This window comes from Neopsephotus bourkii, unplaced genomic scaffold (genome assembly GCF_033783945.1).
Source record: "Neopsephotus bourkii isolate Nb327-2 ecotype Australia unplaced genomic scaffold, CSIRO-AGI_Nbou_v1 NB_1358, whole genome shotgun sequence".
Taxonomy (NCBI): Eukaryota; Metazoa; Chordata; class Aves; order Psittaciformes; family Psittacidae; genus Neopsephotus; species Neopsephotus bourkii.
Window position 1 is genome coordinate 3,965,577 of NW_026901837.1, and position 16,479 is coordinate 3,982,055.

The 16,479-nt window shown below is 40.7% G+C and overlaps 1 protein-coding gene across 1 annotated transcript in view; it reads right to left on the bottom strand.

The window, feature by feature from the left end:
- The window catches only part of CDK19 (cyclin dependent kinase 19), a 129,704-nt gene extending 113,365 nt beyond the window's left edge, over window positions 1–16,339 (bottom strand). The window contains exon 1 of the mRNA XM_061366832.1: window positions 16,074–16,339. Within this exon, the coding sequence (XP_061222816.1) occupies window positions 16,074–16,201 (128 nt within the window). The 5' untranslated portion in view covers window positions 16,202–16,339. The remainder of the gene's footprint in view (window positions 1–16,073) is intronic.
- Between the last annotated feature and the right edge of the window lie 140 nt (window positions 16,340–16,479).

A 16,479-nucleotide genomic window follows, 5' to 3' on the forward strand; every position in this document is an offset into this window, starting at 1 on the left:
TTATAATTCAGGCTATTTTAAGAGGGACTTACTTCTCACAAAAAAAATAAAGTGCTGATATGAGATATCCCCATCCTGAAAACTTCCTGGTTCTCTAATTTAGATTGCCATAGGCAGCATCCAAATGGAAGACTCCTCATGCCTACCAGCAGTAGCTGAGAACATCCTTCTGTTGTAAAAAAACTTACCAGTGTAAGGCTGTAACTTGGTCTTTGAAATGAATCTTTTCTCCCTCACTGATAAATATTCCATTGTACAATACTTCAGGTTAATGTTAACATTTTAATTTGTACTGTGCAGAGGAAATTTCTGTCCTCTAGCCCCCCAAAAAATTTAACTCAGCTGGCTTATGTCCAACTGCAGTATTCAATGCAGAAAACAAAAATATGATTATTACTTGTTCTGGATAACACTTTCAGCTTCCATTTTCCAAAAGCTTTGAAAAGAACAAAGTAACAAATTCACTTTAGAAGGGTACAGTTCAGAAGATTCTAAATAATTAAAATATTTCAAAGGAGTTAAAATGTCTTAACTATTGCAATTGTAATTCAGAGTGCTCCCATCATATGAGAAACCACTTTATAAACAAGCCGGTGGAAAACTAGAAATAACTTGCCCAACACCATAAGAAGGATTTGCAAATACTGCATGGTTCAAACTATTGTTTTATCCCTATTATCCAAATTTTAAAACTTTTAATGACAGTCCCTCTTGAATTCACAGATATTTTAACATACATCCCAAGTTCAGAATTATTTATGCATCGCAAGGAACTGGCTTGAAAGACTGCAATCACACTGAAGCACATCAGTTAATATAGATATTAACATTACAGTATAAACTGTGTCAAGTGTACACTGTCATAAATAATGATTAAAGTGCATGTTTTCTTATACAAATGAAGTGCACCATAAATGCATTCAAGGACCTAGACAGAAAGAAGTAACAGAAAGCAACAATTCATTCTTATAAGCAACACTAACGGAATTTAAACATTTGTGACTTTGTAGGAGAAAGCCTGGGAACACTGAGTTCAGTGTCCTTCAAACACAGTGGAAGGACAACATCCATACAAGTATCTTGTTATGCTCTAATCACTTTGTTTCATTGCTTCCACAAAGCATGAAGCAGGAGATCAAGAAGTACAAACTATTCCCCATGCCGCCTCTTCCCCCACCTCCCCCCACCCCCCAAAGAAAGGCAAAACGATGACACTGAAGTGCTCCTAGAAGTTAACTGAAAAACTCTCCATGGTATCTGAAACACGGCAGCAAAGCCACTACACTGATCACATTGAACACTGGTTAACTTAACACAAGTTGCTCACAGATTTAATTCCACATATAGCACATAGCCACAGCCCTTTACAAAGGTAGTATTACCAGAATGAATGACTGGGAAAACAAACCTAAATCCTTCCCCAAAAAGTGATGAGTTCCTATGCTTTAGTGTATTTTATGCCTATAGAAATACCCACTAAACCCAACAAATTACAACATCAAAAAAATCCACACATGGTGTCACTAGGACACACATTCTTCAACAGACTAGGAAAGTAATTTTCTTTTATCATTATCCTCAAATCATATCAAGCTTTACCCAGTCAGCAGTTCAGCCAGCTCCTTTTCATCCATGCAGCAACCAGTCACAAGTGACAGAAGCTGGGAATCTATGAGTTGATCTTAACTTATTTCTAGAAAACTGTACACATGCTAAATTTCAATGCATATTTCATTTTGAGAGGCTACATAGGAAACTCAAAATGTGAAACAGTAAGTACAGTAAGCAGACATCTAAAATCTATGACCACATCAGCCCTTTAAAAGGTTTGTCTTTCTTCACCTTCAAGGGCAGCACTTTGCTGCTCTGCTAAAAAAACTTCACAGCAGCTACGAGTTGTTCCTACAGCCCAGTTCCAGACAAGTTCAATATGACATGGATACCCAAGTTATATTTGGCTGGTTTTGGCATGAAAAGAATGGATGAAACAAGAAGACTTTTACCTCATTCTGCTATGGTGAAACCATGTCCATGGATATTGTGCTGCAAACAGAAAAGCACATGTGTAGGGCACGGGAAGACACTCCTCATACAGAAAGACACATTTGTCATCTGCTCGAACCTGGGCCTGGACTTTCCTCTTAGGAAGCCAACCTCCCTAGCAGGCAATGACTATACAATCTTTAAAAGTTGAGTTTTCATCTTGTCTGAAACAACACCTAAAAGTAAACCTGGGGGGTGGGATCAAGGCAACAAATCAAATAGGCCAGTCTTTACTATGCAATATCAAAAGAGCTGGAGTGAGAAGAGAATCTCCAAGGTTGATCCAGGTACACACAAGAAAAACACCCTATGGAATGAAAACAATATGCTACATTTCATACTGTGTTTCTGAATCTTTTGTCTCACAAAGTCCTTATAATCTCCATTTTCAAAAAGGGTCCTGACTGCTACACAGCTCACTGGTGTCATTGCCTGATGATCGCACTAAACTCTGCTAGGTCCCCCTTCAAAAAACCCATGTGACACCAGCTACTTCAGCATATACATAAAGTAACACAAGAAGGCAGCACTTTATCTTCCATTACACCCAAGACTTCAGGTTCACACTTTAAGCCCTTCTGGAATGTCTGAACACAACAGTAATAAAAGACAAGTTTGTGTCATTTTAAATGTTACTCTTCCCAAAATGCACTGAACACCATGCATAGTTTCCTTCTCCATTTTCCGATAATGTTATGCACTTGCCAATGTCAGGTACTTGCATAAATGTATGCCCAAAAGAAGGCTAACTCAGGATTTATAATCTGGGAATTTTTAAAAGTGATTTTTTTTGTTGTTGTTGGTTTAAAAATAAAAACTTCCAATTAAAAAGGATAACATTTGGTTGGTTGAAATTAACATTCTAAAATTAAGTCTGCCATAAATGTTTATAAACTGACAGAGGCATTCAAATACAGAGCAACTGATTACAACAATCACCCTTTTCTTAAAAATATCTGACTTTCATTACACATGTTGTAAGAAACATGCAGCACAGAGGCGACACAGAGTTTAGCCTGCTGGAAAATCTGGCATGTTCCAGCCATATAAATGAGATCATATTAAGAGCACCACTGGCATCAGATTATGAATGGACTGACAGTGTTATCACAGTATATTTAAAAGTGAACTATACTCAGATTTTGTTCTATTATCTATAGAATATCCCCAGATGTACCTTTAAAAGCCACTGCTGATATGACTACCCTTCTGTTTATTCCTCTGTAAACCAGTCTATGAACAGAAGGAATTGTGCATGTTCTTAAAGTGATGCTAAGCTACTGGCCATTAAACACATTCATACTGTGTGCTTCCACGGTCTCAGAAAAGATGATAAATACTTTTAAAATGCCATCCAATCTTTACCTACTGTAGGTGATGTGTTCTTTCTGTACAAGATGACAGCTGATTAATAAAACAAAACTGTGAATCTGAGCTAAAATTTTCTGTTATTAAAAGAAAAATCAACCCAGCTATAATTTCAATAAATAGGGAGTGGGAAGTATAGGTCTCTTAACAGCAACACGAGAAGATTGGAACTATTCCAGAACCATTACAAACAACCTAACTATGTAGTCTTCTATCTTTCCAGTACTTTCTAATTCAGAAATTTAAAAGCTAATCTTTGTAGCACAGATACCTTCTAACTGTTAGCAACAGTTTCAGACTATTTCACAGTCACAACCACAGATTTTTAACATCTCTGTAGTATCAAACCATTGGCAATCTTACTAACCTCAATCTTACGGAAATTTAGTGGTAAAATTTGCACTGTAATAACAAAAAAAAATGCATTTGTAACAGAAGAGAACTCAAGTTCAATCAGTGCACCCTCACCCCAAACCTACTGTTGAAGATTCATGGAGCTTCAACTAGCTACATGGTTGCTGCCATTGCTTTAATTAGACTAGCTCTAAAATACCCTGAGTGACTGAGAACTGTGAAATTCATACAAATGGGTTTATTTTATAACAGATTGGCATAAGCAGACTTGACAGCCTATCTATAAAGGTAAAAGCTGAAGCGTTTGTATTAAACCTTGAAAGATGTAAAATTATTCTGCTGTTCCAGGTAATTTCTTCCAGCATTTGCTACATTAAAGCAGGGGATAGAGCTGTACTCAATCTTACAGACAGGCTTGATTATAGATAATTAACAGATTAAGGAAATACCTCCCCTTCCAGAAATAATACTGCATCCAAGGATTTGTTACTCTAAAATAAGGAATAGCAGCAGCAAAGAAAAAAAACACACCTCTGAAATAAGACAAAACAAACGTTTATTTATCAGTGAATTATGTACCAAGGCCACAGACACATGGTCATCTAGACTATGCCAGAGAAGCATCTGCCAGTTGCTTTATAAAATCACTTATAAGAAGAATGTTTGTGATTAACTATAAACATCAAGAACATTAGCTGTTTTCAGTCATTTTATAGCGATAGATCCTAAAGCCATACTGTAAAACCATACCGTAATTACACAGTCCAGCTTAATGTGCGCCACATCCCTTTCTCCATGGCTAAGTATTGCAACTTCAAAAGGCAGAAAATTACTATTAAGTCATCAAATACTAGGAAGCCTGTATTTCTTTGGGGTCTTTTTGGTAAGAACCTGTTTGAAACACCAAATGCAGGTGTTTTTTCTAAACCATTATCAAGCATTAGGTTCACCAGTAGCAGAAAAAAAATAAAATTTGACTCAATGCAAGACCTATCAGAAGGACAATGGCCTAAAAAACACAATTATTCACTTTTTCTTTTCTAGCTCATAACATAATCAAATGCTTCCTACACAGCATGTTGAACACCCAGATTTATCAGAGATCTGTCACACAATTTCTGTTCTTTTTCTTCAGACTTCCCAACTCAAATGATCTGGTGTGAAATCTTCAGTTCTTGTGGCCAGACCTACATGAAAGCTCACCAACACAATGTGGATGTAATTTTTAGCTAACAAACTAGCCTTTGGATACAAAACCTGGCACCCAAAACACGAGTAACAAGCAACACCCAACAGTCTGTAGAGGCAGAGTGAGACAGAGCACATTTGTTATAGCTGGAAAGTTGCAGAGTTGAAAAAACACCCTCACAAGAAGGAATAAGGAGCAGAATCAAATACTACAGAGTTACCATGAGGTCTAATGGAATTCACTCTGCAATGGTGGAGGAAAAAAATAAATAAAATTAAATTGAAAAAAACTTAATTACTAATCAACATCTCCACTTTTTTTCCCCTCATTTCAATGCCAGGGGAACAGGATTTCATGAAGTTACAGATGTCTTTATTCCAGCCACTAACAGAGTCTTCCTACCTTCCAACAATAAACAAGGTCTTTATTTAGCAATCATCGTATCTGTTCCTAGGGAATGCAAGCCATGTTCCACTTCCTCTGAACTTTAAAACTGCATGCTCCGTAGTCAGAATAGGCCCTCTCAAGCTCCTTCTGTAGTTTAAGAGCATCACTTGGATGAAGTTTTACACTGATTTTTTTTCCCACCACTGAAATCATGGTAAAGGTAGAATAAATAGCATTCAACATGTAACAGTCTTTTGGTTGTTCAGAACTGAAGATCAAATTAAATTTCATAATTTGTCTGCCTCTGTTCCTTATTTGGAGCATGACAGAATTGGGCAAAGGAACAACTTGTTATCCTCTGCAATGAGTGGTTTTAATTAAAAGGTATGAAAATAAAGCTAACTTTCAAGTCTACAACACCCTTGAGAACACGGCAACAACTCACACAGGAACTCCGTTCCAGGAAGAGACACACTCAAAACCCACTGTCAGCTGCACTAACATAATTAACCAAAGCAACAAACATGGCATTTTGAGTAAGCAAGGTGTTGTATCTTAACATGAATCTATGATAATGCATGGAAGTACTAATAGGGGTAAGAATTTTCTCTAAACACCGCTGAATATGCAGAATTCATGAGATAAGAAGCAAGCATCCCTCAAAACAAACTCCTTGGGAGTGAAATGATAAATCTCATGCTGGTAGAATTCCATACATGAGTGGCCTTTGGATCATTAGATCTCTTCAGGCACTTGGACCCCATGAAATACCAAACAGATGGGAGAAACAAGGACAACTGCAATTGGAGCAGAGTCCCAGCATTACCTGTGTGAATGATTCCAAGTGCTCTAGTAAGGACAGGATAAGAAAGGAGGGCCAAATGAGGCAGAATACCTTCTGGCCACATGAAAAGGATTTACTCTTCCTGAAATTAACGCATGAGGAAACCAGATACACTGCTTCAGAATAATGAAAACCACCTCTGGATATAATTGCATTTCTAGCAGATCTAGCTCCTGCCTCCAAGTCAATTACCTATAACACTTATTGTCACTTGACTATAAAATGAAATCCACAGCCTCTTCTACTGAAGTCAGCAGGGGATGAACAAAAAAATAATCATATCACACAAGACCAAGTTTATGGCAACACATGTTTGAAGCCATACTGTCTGAGACTGTCCCCATTTCCTATCTGTGCTATTTGTTAGCCCAGAACCCTTATCCTTAAGCAAGCAGTCGAATACTCACAGGAAGCACAGGCAGGAATCTATAGCTGTTGCTTTGCCTATTGGAAAGCCTAAGGTCAGTGTGGCTCCATCTACAAGATAAATAACCCTAGGATACTTCAAGATCATGAACTCTGCAGAAAACAGATGACAACTGACGGAGAAACAAGCAGTTATGCATAGCCTCATCTGAAAATATTTATTTAAAACTGCTAATCCGAGGAAAGACAGAAGCAAACACGAATAATGCCCTTCAGAGATCTACTACTGCAGTAATCTCATCTCCAACCTTTCTCACAACCAGAAAAGTAATTTCTGCTCGCTAATTAAAACAAAACAAAACAAAAAAACCACCACCCACAAAAACCTCCACCAACAAAAAAACCTAACCCACACTTACAGACAGCAATTTTGCAAAGGTGAATTAGTATTATTTCTACAACATTCCTTCCCTTTCAGACAGTCTTATTAAATATACTAATATTTCATAAATTCTCAAGAAAAAAATCCCACTGCTGAATGAAAGAATTGTGCTCCCACAGACAAGGCTAAGAAAATATTAATAAGAAATTCAGATACAGAAGTTAAGTATCTATTGAAGACTTTCAAGGGCTTTTGTTAACAGCTGATTTTGATTTAAAAGTTTTGCTGTATTTTTCCTTCTTGAAGCCGTTGAGAAAGCTGAAGTTCACAAGAGGTATAATAATTTCTAATATCACAAGTAGCATTTTTATATGTCAGCCATATAACCTACAGTCAAGCGATGCATGTAAACCAAGTCCCCAGAGCTGGAAGGTCTTTTATAAACCTTAATTATCTAGATGCATGACACTTTTAAGTCAAAACAGACTTGTCAGTTTTTGTATTTGCTATAGAAGTAGAACAAGAGCTGTTCTTCATTTCCTAAAGTCTCATGTTGAGTTAGCCAATTTATCCTAAAAGCAGTTTTTCTGGACCAGTTTCAGCATTCCTGCTGTTATTGAAACAAATAAATCTTTTTCAAGTTATAATACTTTATTTCAGTGAAAGAGAATAAAAAGTTGCAGCCAGTTTCAGTTCTCAAATGCCAGCAAAGAAGCTCAAGAAACAACATCATCTTTGGAAGCAAAATGTAAAAACTGCCAATCACTTCTACTAACAATCCCTTCCTTGATCATACCTATAGACCACATCATCTCCTGAACCGTACATTAAGCAGCACTGAGCACATGCAAACAGAATCTTATTTACAACACAGAACTTGGCAGTTAAAAATAGAGGAGAAAGACTTGGGTCAGAAGGCATCTATGCAAATCATGACCTTGATTAAGTCCACAGAAGATGCAAACACATCATTTCAGTAGGTATTTCCAAAAGATATGGGGAAATTTAATGTTACTAACAAATCTTTAGTGAAATTTGGTTAGAACGTACCACAGAAATTCTGGTTACTTTTGCGAACACAACTGTAGCATTCTGAATAATGGCATTTTCTGGGGCTTGGGGATTTTTGTTGTTTTAAATCATGCATGATGTAAAAATATTCATCTTGAACATGAATTTATGAATGAAACTTTACAACACTTCTACCTACAATACAACAGATTAGATGACCCAGAAGTACACCAACATACTAAATTTGTGTCAAGTAGTTCACACATGAACTAGCCCCTGTTCTACCTTGCTTTGCAACCTCTTACCAAGTGGGGGGGGAGAAGGGATTCTCTCCTTCCCCCTCAAGCTCTTACCTCCTGTTCCTGCAGCACTATTTAGAAAAATCTTAACCCCCTCACACTGTAGCAGGAAATTTCTTATTCTCTTCATCTCTTAAAAAAAAAAAAACAACACAAAAAACAAAACAAAACACTAAATCCTGAGAGGTTTTGCCTCACAGCTTATTATGTGCTAATTTATGCATGAGTCTTCCTCTGCAAGCTTGGCAAAAAAATTTTATCTGATCCCCTCTCAAATCTAACCTCCTTACGTCTCATCACCCACACTCACCTCCTTTCTCCTCAAGCTCCTACCACCACCACAATACCTTTGTGTTTCCCACAGTAGCAAACAAAATACCAGCTGAATGCATTTTCCTTTCTGAAAGGCTATGGGGCTCATTTCTGCACTCAGTTTCAGGGAGAATAACAGAAGAAAGGACAAAATAGCCATGGGAGAGGTCGTGTGCAAGAGTCTGTGAGAAATTACTCAATCACCACTTGCAATATCTTCTTGGGCAGGAAGCAAAGCCATAGTATAGTTGCACGAGCAGCTCTCAGTAAAGCAGTTATGAAATACTAATGATCTCTTCCTAGACTTAGTATTTTCATTAGAATTCATTGCAGGCAACTAGTTAGACAGGTTCGGGTTAGTTCTGCTGCTCCTTCTCACACATGAGCACTTAGTGGTAACAAGTGTTTTCAGGATTTGCAGGTTTATCTAGTATTTAGGTTTACTTAACTATTGAGACATTACAGTGAAGTCTGAACACCTTCAGCCATTTTACCTTCCTCAAGATAGTTTCATCAAGAAAAAAAAAAAGTAAGAAAGTAGGAAGAAATACAGCTATTCAGACACCATCACTAGTAGAGACTTTCATAGAATCATAGAACAGATAGGGTTGGGAAAGGACCTTAAGATCATCAAGTTCAAACCCCCCTGCCATGGGCAGGGACACCTCACACTAAACCATGCCACCCAAGGCCGTGACCAACATTGAACACTGCCAGGGATGAATCATACACAACCTCCATGGGCAGCCCATTCCAGTGCCTCACCACCCTCACAGGAAAGAATTTCTTCCTTATATCCAATCTAAACTTCCCCTGTTTAAGTTTTAACCCATTACCCCTTGTCCTATCACTACACTCCCTAATGAAGAGTCCCTCCCCAGCATCCCTATAGGCCCCCTTCAGATACTGGAAGGCTGCTATGAGGTCTCCACGCAGCCTTCTCTTCTCCAGGCTGAACAGCCCCAACATTCTCAGCCTGTCTTCATACAGGAGGTGCTCCAGTCCCCTGATCATCCTCGTGGCCCTCCTCTGGACTTGCTCCAACAGATCCATGTCCTTTTTATGTTGAGGACACCAGAACTACACACAATACTCCAGATGAGGTCTCACGAGAGCAGAATAAAGGGTCAGGATCACCTCCTTTGACCTGCTGGTCACACTCCTTTTGATGCGGCCAAGGATACGGTTGGCTTTCTGGGCTGCAAGTGCACACTGAAGCTGGCTCATGTTCAGTTTCTCACTGACCAGCACCCTCAAGTCCTTCTCTGCAGGGCTGCTCTGAATCTCTTCTCTGCCCAACCTGTAGCTGTGCCTGGGATTGCTCTGACCCAGGTGCAGGACCTTGCACTTGTCATGGTTAAACTTTATAAGGTTGGCATCAGCCCATCTCACAAGCGTGTCAAGGTCCTTCCGGATGGCATTCCTTGCCTCCAGCGTATCAACCGAACCACACAGGTTGGTGTCATTGGCAAACTGGCTGAGGGTGCACCGACGAAGATGTTGAACAAGATCAATCCCAACACCGATCCCTGAGGGACACCACTGGTAACTGGTCTCCAGCCAGACATTGAGCCATTGACCACAACTCTTTGTGTGCGGCCATCCAGCCATTTCTTTATCCACCAAGTGGTCCATCTATCAAATTGATGTCTCTCCAATTCAGAGACAAGGATGTCATGTGGGACAGTGTCAAACACTTTGCACAAGTAAATGCACAGGTAGATTATGTCAACTCCTCTACCACTGTCCATCAGTTCCGTAGCACCATCATAGAAGGCCACTAAATTGGTCAGGCAGGATTTCCCCTTAGCGAAGCCATGCTGGCTGTCACCAAGCACCTGGTTGTTTTTCATGTGCCTTAGCATGCTTTCCAGGTGAATCTGCTCTAAAACTTTGCTGCAGAGAAAGGTTCAGGATCAAATACATTGCTTTCTGATTTGGGTCAATATTTCTATAATTTAGTCTGTCACAGGAATACATTACTAAACAGCAACTACAGCTGCAAACTCAAATTACCGACAGTCAAGACAATCTCAGAGGAAATAAGATGTAAATACATAAAGTATTATAGAATCTTAAATATCTTACAAGTATGAACTTGCATTGGTACACTCCAGTTTCACATTCAAGAGAGTATAATCCTTGCCACATCAATGAGTTGCTTCCCTCTTAACAGTAAATGTAATGGCAGTACTCACATAACCATTCCCCTGTGATTTTACCACCAACATTGTTCATTTGCAGCATTTAGTCAACTTGAGTGCAAGTTTCATTTCCTGACACACTCACGCTAGATGACTTCAGTAATTTAAGTTCTGTAGAACAACAATCTGGAGAGAAGAATACACAAATTACTGCTGTGTGAATACTGATTTAGGAGATTAAGCAGATTACCTTTGCCTCTTCTACACTCAAAGTTTTCTACCACCACAGTGATCTTAGTAGTTAACTGTGACCAGATGCAACCTCTGAACAACATAACGATATTAGCAGAAACCCCAACCACAGCAAATCGCCCTTGGAGAAAGCCCGTTTTTCCAATAGAGCTATGCCTCACAGTACACTACTTTTTCTCTTTTAATCAATATTTTTCCACTTCTGTTCCAAAAAATAAGATTCATCAAACAAAAAATCGAAAACAATCAAAAGCTTACATGGCCAGGACCACAGTCATTCCTAGGTTCAGTGATACACTTGCCTTGGCTATGTACTTCATTTTCGTTTCTCTTCCCATGCTCTAACTTTCACTCAACTCATGTGTGGATTTAGATGCTCTAAGGACTTAAAATCCACATTAAGAACTTTACATTAATGCTTCTGCACACTGGTATTAGTCCAAGGAGGAAAACAGACTCTCCTCTTCAGTTGCAAGCTTTTGGTACTCAAAAAATTGGAGGCAAAAGGGGGAAAGAAGATTTCATTTGTCTCCCCCCTCTTATGCCTGTCCTTTACAGTGGTGTTTTCCGACTTGCATTACTATTGTTCAATTTCCAAAAGGGAATTCCATGTTTGGCAGCTAAGGTGAAGTCTAGTTTATACCAGTTCTCTTGTCCGATTACTCCACTGTTAATGTATTTGTATCTTTCAAGCAGTTACGAATAATGCCTTTTTTTTTTAATGAAGTATATTACTATTCTAGCATAGAAACCTACACACTTCATTCAGCTGATACATTACACAACACAGGGCAGTGCCAGACCTTTCATACTTGCCAAAAGATAACATGTCAGGAATCGCTGTCAGGGCAGCACCAGCTGCTGAGAAGGAGAGGAGTCTGAGAGCTGCCCAGGGTACAACTCCTGCCTCTTCCATCATCTTGGAAGCTAGTCACTCGGTAAGTCTGCTCATTCCCCCCATAACAACATTAAAAAGCACATACCTGCTTTCCAAAAGGCACTTTGAAATATACAGATTAAAAGTATTACCTACATAGTTACTTGGAAATGAAAAAAAAAAAAAAGGCAATTTTATTTTAATAAACTAAATCCCAGGTGTGAGTCAAAGAAAGATATCACATAGCCATAGTATAGTGTGAGAGAAAACAACCAGCTCAGTTGTTTGTTTAAAGGTAAGCAAAAGCAGCAATAACTGGAAAGGTATTATTCACATGAAGATTTCAGCTTTTGCAAGCATTACATCTGCTGTTGCTGCTACAGAACTAGGAACAGAGTGGCCTATTTTCTGTTTGACTGTGCATCCCATTATTCCTTGCGCACTCCTGACTAGCCAACAGCAGTATCTTTTCAGCTTGCTGACTCATCCAAACATCCTGCAGGTGAGCTGACATCCTGGTCAAGGAACAGAAATACTCTGTAGTGGCCTGGACTGACAGACTGATCTTTCCCAAAGAGTAAATGGAAATAATTCATGCATGTGCATTAAACAAACAGGATTTCCAACACTTACTTCATCCTAAAAATTGCCTCTCATATGATAAGGAGATAAAGGAAATGAAACATTTAAGCACAACATTGGACTTAAACTGTGATCAAAGAAGTGGCAAGAAACTTCATGAGGAGAGGTCAAAAGTAACATTTTCCTAACTGTGACTGGAAAAAATGCATTATTTTTTTTACTGGACAAATGTGAACAAGCGTCAAAAAAAGTTAGTGAAAACCAACACGATGTTTTGAGACAGCGCACACACAAATTCGAAAAGATTTTCAGCTACATAAAAAGCTGGAAACTTCACACTGACTACTGAACTGGAATCATGAGGCTGATTATCACTATTTCCCCTGCTAAAAGCCTCTGGTCCAGTTTCTGTGTACACCAAAATAAATTTTGGTGGGGCTTTTGGTTGGGTTTTTTTTTTTTTTTTTTTTCTTTCTGGACTACAGAGATACTTACTTTTGTAAACCCAGGTGCCTAATTTAGATAATACCTCTAGACCTTATCAGACCACACAAATACTACTGAAATAAATGGAAGCTGCAGGTACCCAGCATCTTTAAAAATATGCTCATGCAGTGCATGCAAATGTCACACCAACACTGTTCAAATCTGCCTATGAAAAAACAGAATAATAATCTTAAACTGTCATAGAAATCAATCAGCTCACTAGAAACATGCTCAAGTGATATTCTACTCCAGGCTGAAAAAGCCAAACTCAGCTGTTACTTTGTTGAAAAACTGCTTTTATGCCCAAGCCATTCACGGAGATCTAAGCAATGCAACCACTTTTATTTTTTTTTACAAGCATTTTACCGAGCAGCTTGCCAAGCTCTGTATAAACACATTTTACTATTTCATAAAATTTATATGCCAAGTTTTTGAAACACAAAGTGACAGGCTCTCAGTGGAATTTCTGCAGAGCTACGGGGCTCTTACTGCCCTCAGCCCTCTTGATGCTGTAAATTGACTGTAAGAAGCAAGTAGCCAGGATCTTCTTCTTTTACACAGGAGTGCTTTGCAAACTTGAAATACTAAAACAGTCTCTATGATCGGACAAGGAAGAATTTCTTTACACGAGGCTCAAAATCCCCCAGTGATCAGCACACTATAAATATGCAGCATTACTAGGTTTCTGTTGCCAGCAGTGGAAAAAGTTTCTCTCTGCCACTAAAGACCCCTTAAAGTGAAGAACTTATACTAAATATCCTCCACCCCACAGAGATATTTTAGCTGGATATTTTCATAAGAAAATCACCTTACCCCAATGATTCAGGTTGTTTTCTAATTTTCATCTAACTTGCTCACAACTTGCTTTCACCTAAGTTACACTAAAGCAACTGAGAGCAAACTCACCAGTGCCATAAAAAGAAAACCCAAATGAAGAGAGAATAACCTAGTTTCCAAGCTTCATGAAGTAAAAACTGAGTATATAGTACAATTGCGTTTATGCCATATCATATCACATTTCAATCTATACCGCCTACTGAAACTTTGCACTTCCTTTACCAGACAGTTTTGTTATGGCTCAAGGTCTCCCTTTGATTATTCCCAGCCCTGACAGATTAGCTATCTTTTTACCATATTTACTTTTGCTTTATTATCCATTTGCATTTATAACACTACTATTAATGTAGGGATTCTGAAGACATGTCCTTTATGGTGCTCTGCAGTATCAATGCAATTCTTGCAACGGCTTCCCATTGCCAATGATGCAAATGAAACAGATATGTCAGAAACTGACATCTTTATTTTTTTTCCATAAAATGGTAAACCCAAAGCTCTTCCTCTTCTATGATGTTCTTAAAAGCAGTAACTTTAGAATTACTGTATCAAAGAACAGCAAAAACAAAAAAATAAAATTTAGCCAGCATTTTGGGTGGTTTTATTACCACTTCCTCTCTTATATGTAGATAATAAAAATAAATGAAAACTTTAAAAAAAGGACATGACTACTAAACCCATAAATATTAGAAGACCTCAGTGGCAGCTGTGATACCCATGAAAGACTTAACATTCCCTTTTCAAGTTAGCTATGCTCTAGTATTCTTAAGGTTGCAAAGCAAGCTAGTCAGAATCAGAGCTCATTTTTCAGCATTTAATCCTCCACCTGACTTAGTGTGCTACCCTTCAGTTATTAATCACTTGATACTACATCCTCTTAACTCAAGAGTTTAAATTTTGAAGACACACATGAATGCAATTTACTCCTACAGAAAAATCCCTGACTTCTCTATTAATCTAAAACAGCAGCAGTCATTAACCAGTTTCAGAATTCTACTGAAAAAAAAATGCCATTTTTCTGTATTTGATCTTTTCTTTTTCAGTTGCCTACAACAGATGCTCTTTGGCTTTCTGTTAGAAAAGTAATACCTCCAATTTGCAAGCATATTTTATCAAACTTTAAAGTATGCTTAGAACACTTCTATAAATACAGTCCGTGTTTTTTCAGTCCACATACAACAGTGAAAAAGTGCTTAATGGCCTTCTGATAGAAAAGGGTTGTATCTGGAACCTGCACCTGCCTGAGAGCCTTACGCAGGCCTCAGGACTGCTCCTCTTCAACAGCTGCACCGGCCAAGCAATCCCAAATTACAGTCTGAGTTCTCCATTGCTCTCTTAACCAGAGTACAGAGAAAAAGCCATCCACGGGACACCTATCCCATGGTGCTAGCTGTCTTCTCCCAGAGGAAAAGAAGGAAGTGTAGCTTAGCCACCGCACATGGGCTTAATGGCTAAACAACCTCAGGATCTAGCCAGTAGCCAGGTATTGGGGGATACGGACAAGTGCCATGCTCTCACAGGTGAAACAGGTTCCGATGGAGACACACCTCTTGTGTAGGTACTGACAGGTGCTGCCAGCTCTGCCTGTTGGAGCCTTCCATACAGATCACCAAGCCAAGCCTGCCAGACTCCATCCAGCCTAGTACCTGGGGCCAGACCAGTGACCAACACACTCCCAGGGGTTTCCTGGACCACTTGGGTGCATTGGCCTGAACAGGAGAACCCAGGGAAAGGTGATGGCCAGCCAGATGCTCCTCGCATCAAACTTGCTTGTTTCTCAATGCCCTGCAAGTTCTCAGATCAGAACGCCAAAGCACAAACGCAGTCACACAAAAGACGAAAGCCATGACCTGAAGCCTGGTATGAAAACCAAAGGCGATCCCACCGGCACAGCCTACAGCCACAGCACCCCTTGCCCGCTACGCCAGCGTTAGGAGCGGGGGAAATGTGCAGAAGACGACGCGCCACCTCGGCCTCGGTCACGGCCGGCGGGATGGAGGGCACAGGTTGGGGGCGGCGCGGCAGCCGTGGGGCAGGGGTGACCGAGCTCCGCTTCCCTCTCACGAGCCACCAGGGCTCGGGGGGCACCCGCCGGCGGTCGCACACGCACCGCACAGCCGCGGGCCGCTCCCCCCACCACGGGGCCAGGGCATCGGCGGCCCGCACCCAGAGCGGGGCGGGGGCTGCCTGGGCAGGCTCGCGTTCCGGCCCCTGCGCGCTGCCAGAAACTTTCCGCGGAGGGGAAGGGGACAGGGACAGGGCACAGACGAGAGGAGGGCTGGGGAGGGGGGGTTACGGGAGGAAGGGGGGAGTCCCGCCGGCCGTTTTCGGCGCGGCCCTTACCCGTCCTTGCGACGGGCCTTGTAGACGTGCCCGTAGGTGCCTCTGCCCACTTTGCAGCCTTCGTACTCGAACAGGTCCTCCACCCGCTCGCGCTCGGCCGCCAGCTTCGACTTGAACTCGTAGTCCATGTCTCACCCATGGGCGGGGAGGGACGGACAGGAGACACGGCGGCCGGATCAGCACCCCTGGCTGGCAGAGCCCCCTCCCGGCGCCGCCATTTCCGGGGCTCGGCGGGCGAGCGAGGGGTTGGAGGGCGGGCAGAGGGGGGGCGGTTTGTTTTTGTTTTGGTTTGGGGCTTTTCGGCGGGGGGAGGGGGCGCGCTCGGCCGCCACCCGCTTCAACTGGGTTCCTCGCGGCGCGGCGCGCGGGATGCCGGGAGTCGTAGTGCGGCTGCGGGAGCCGGCCC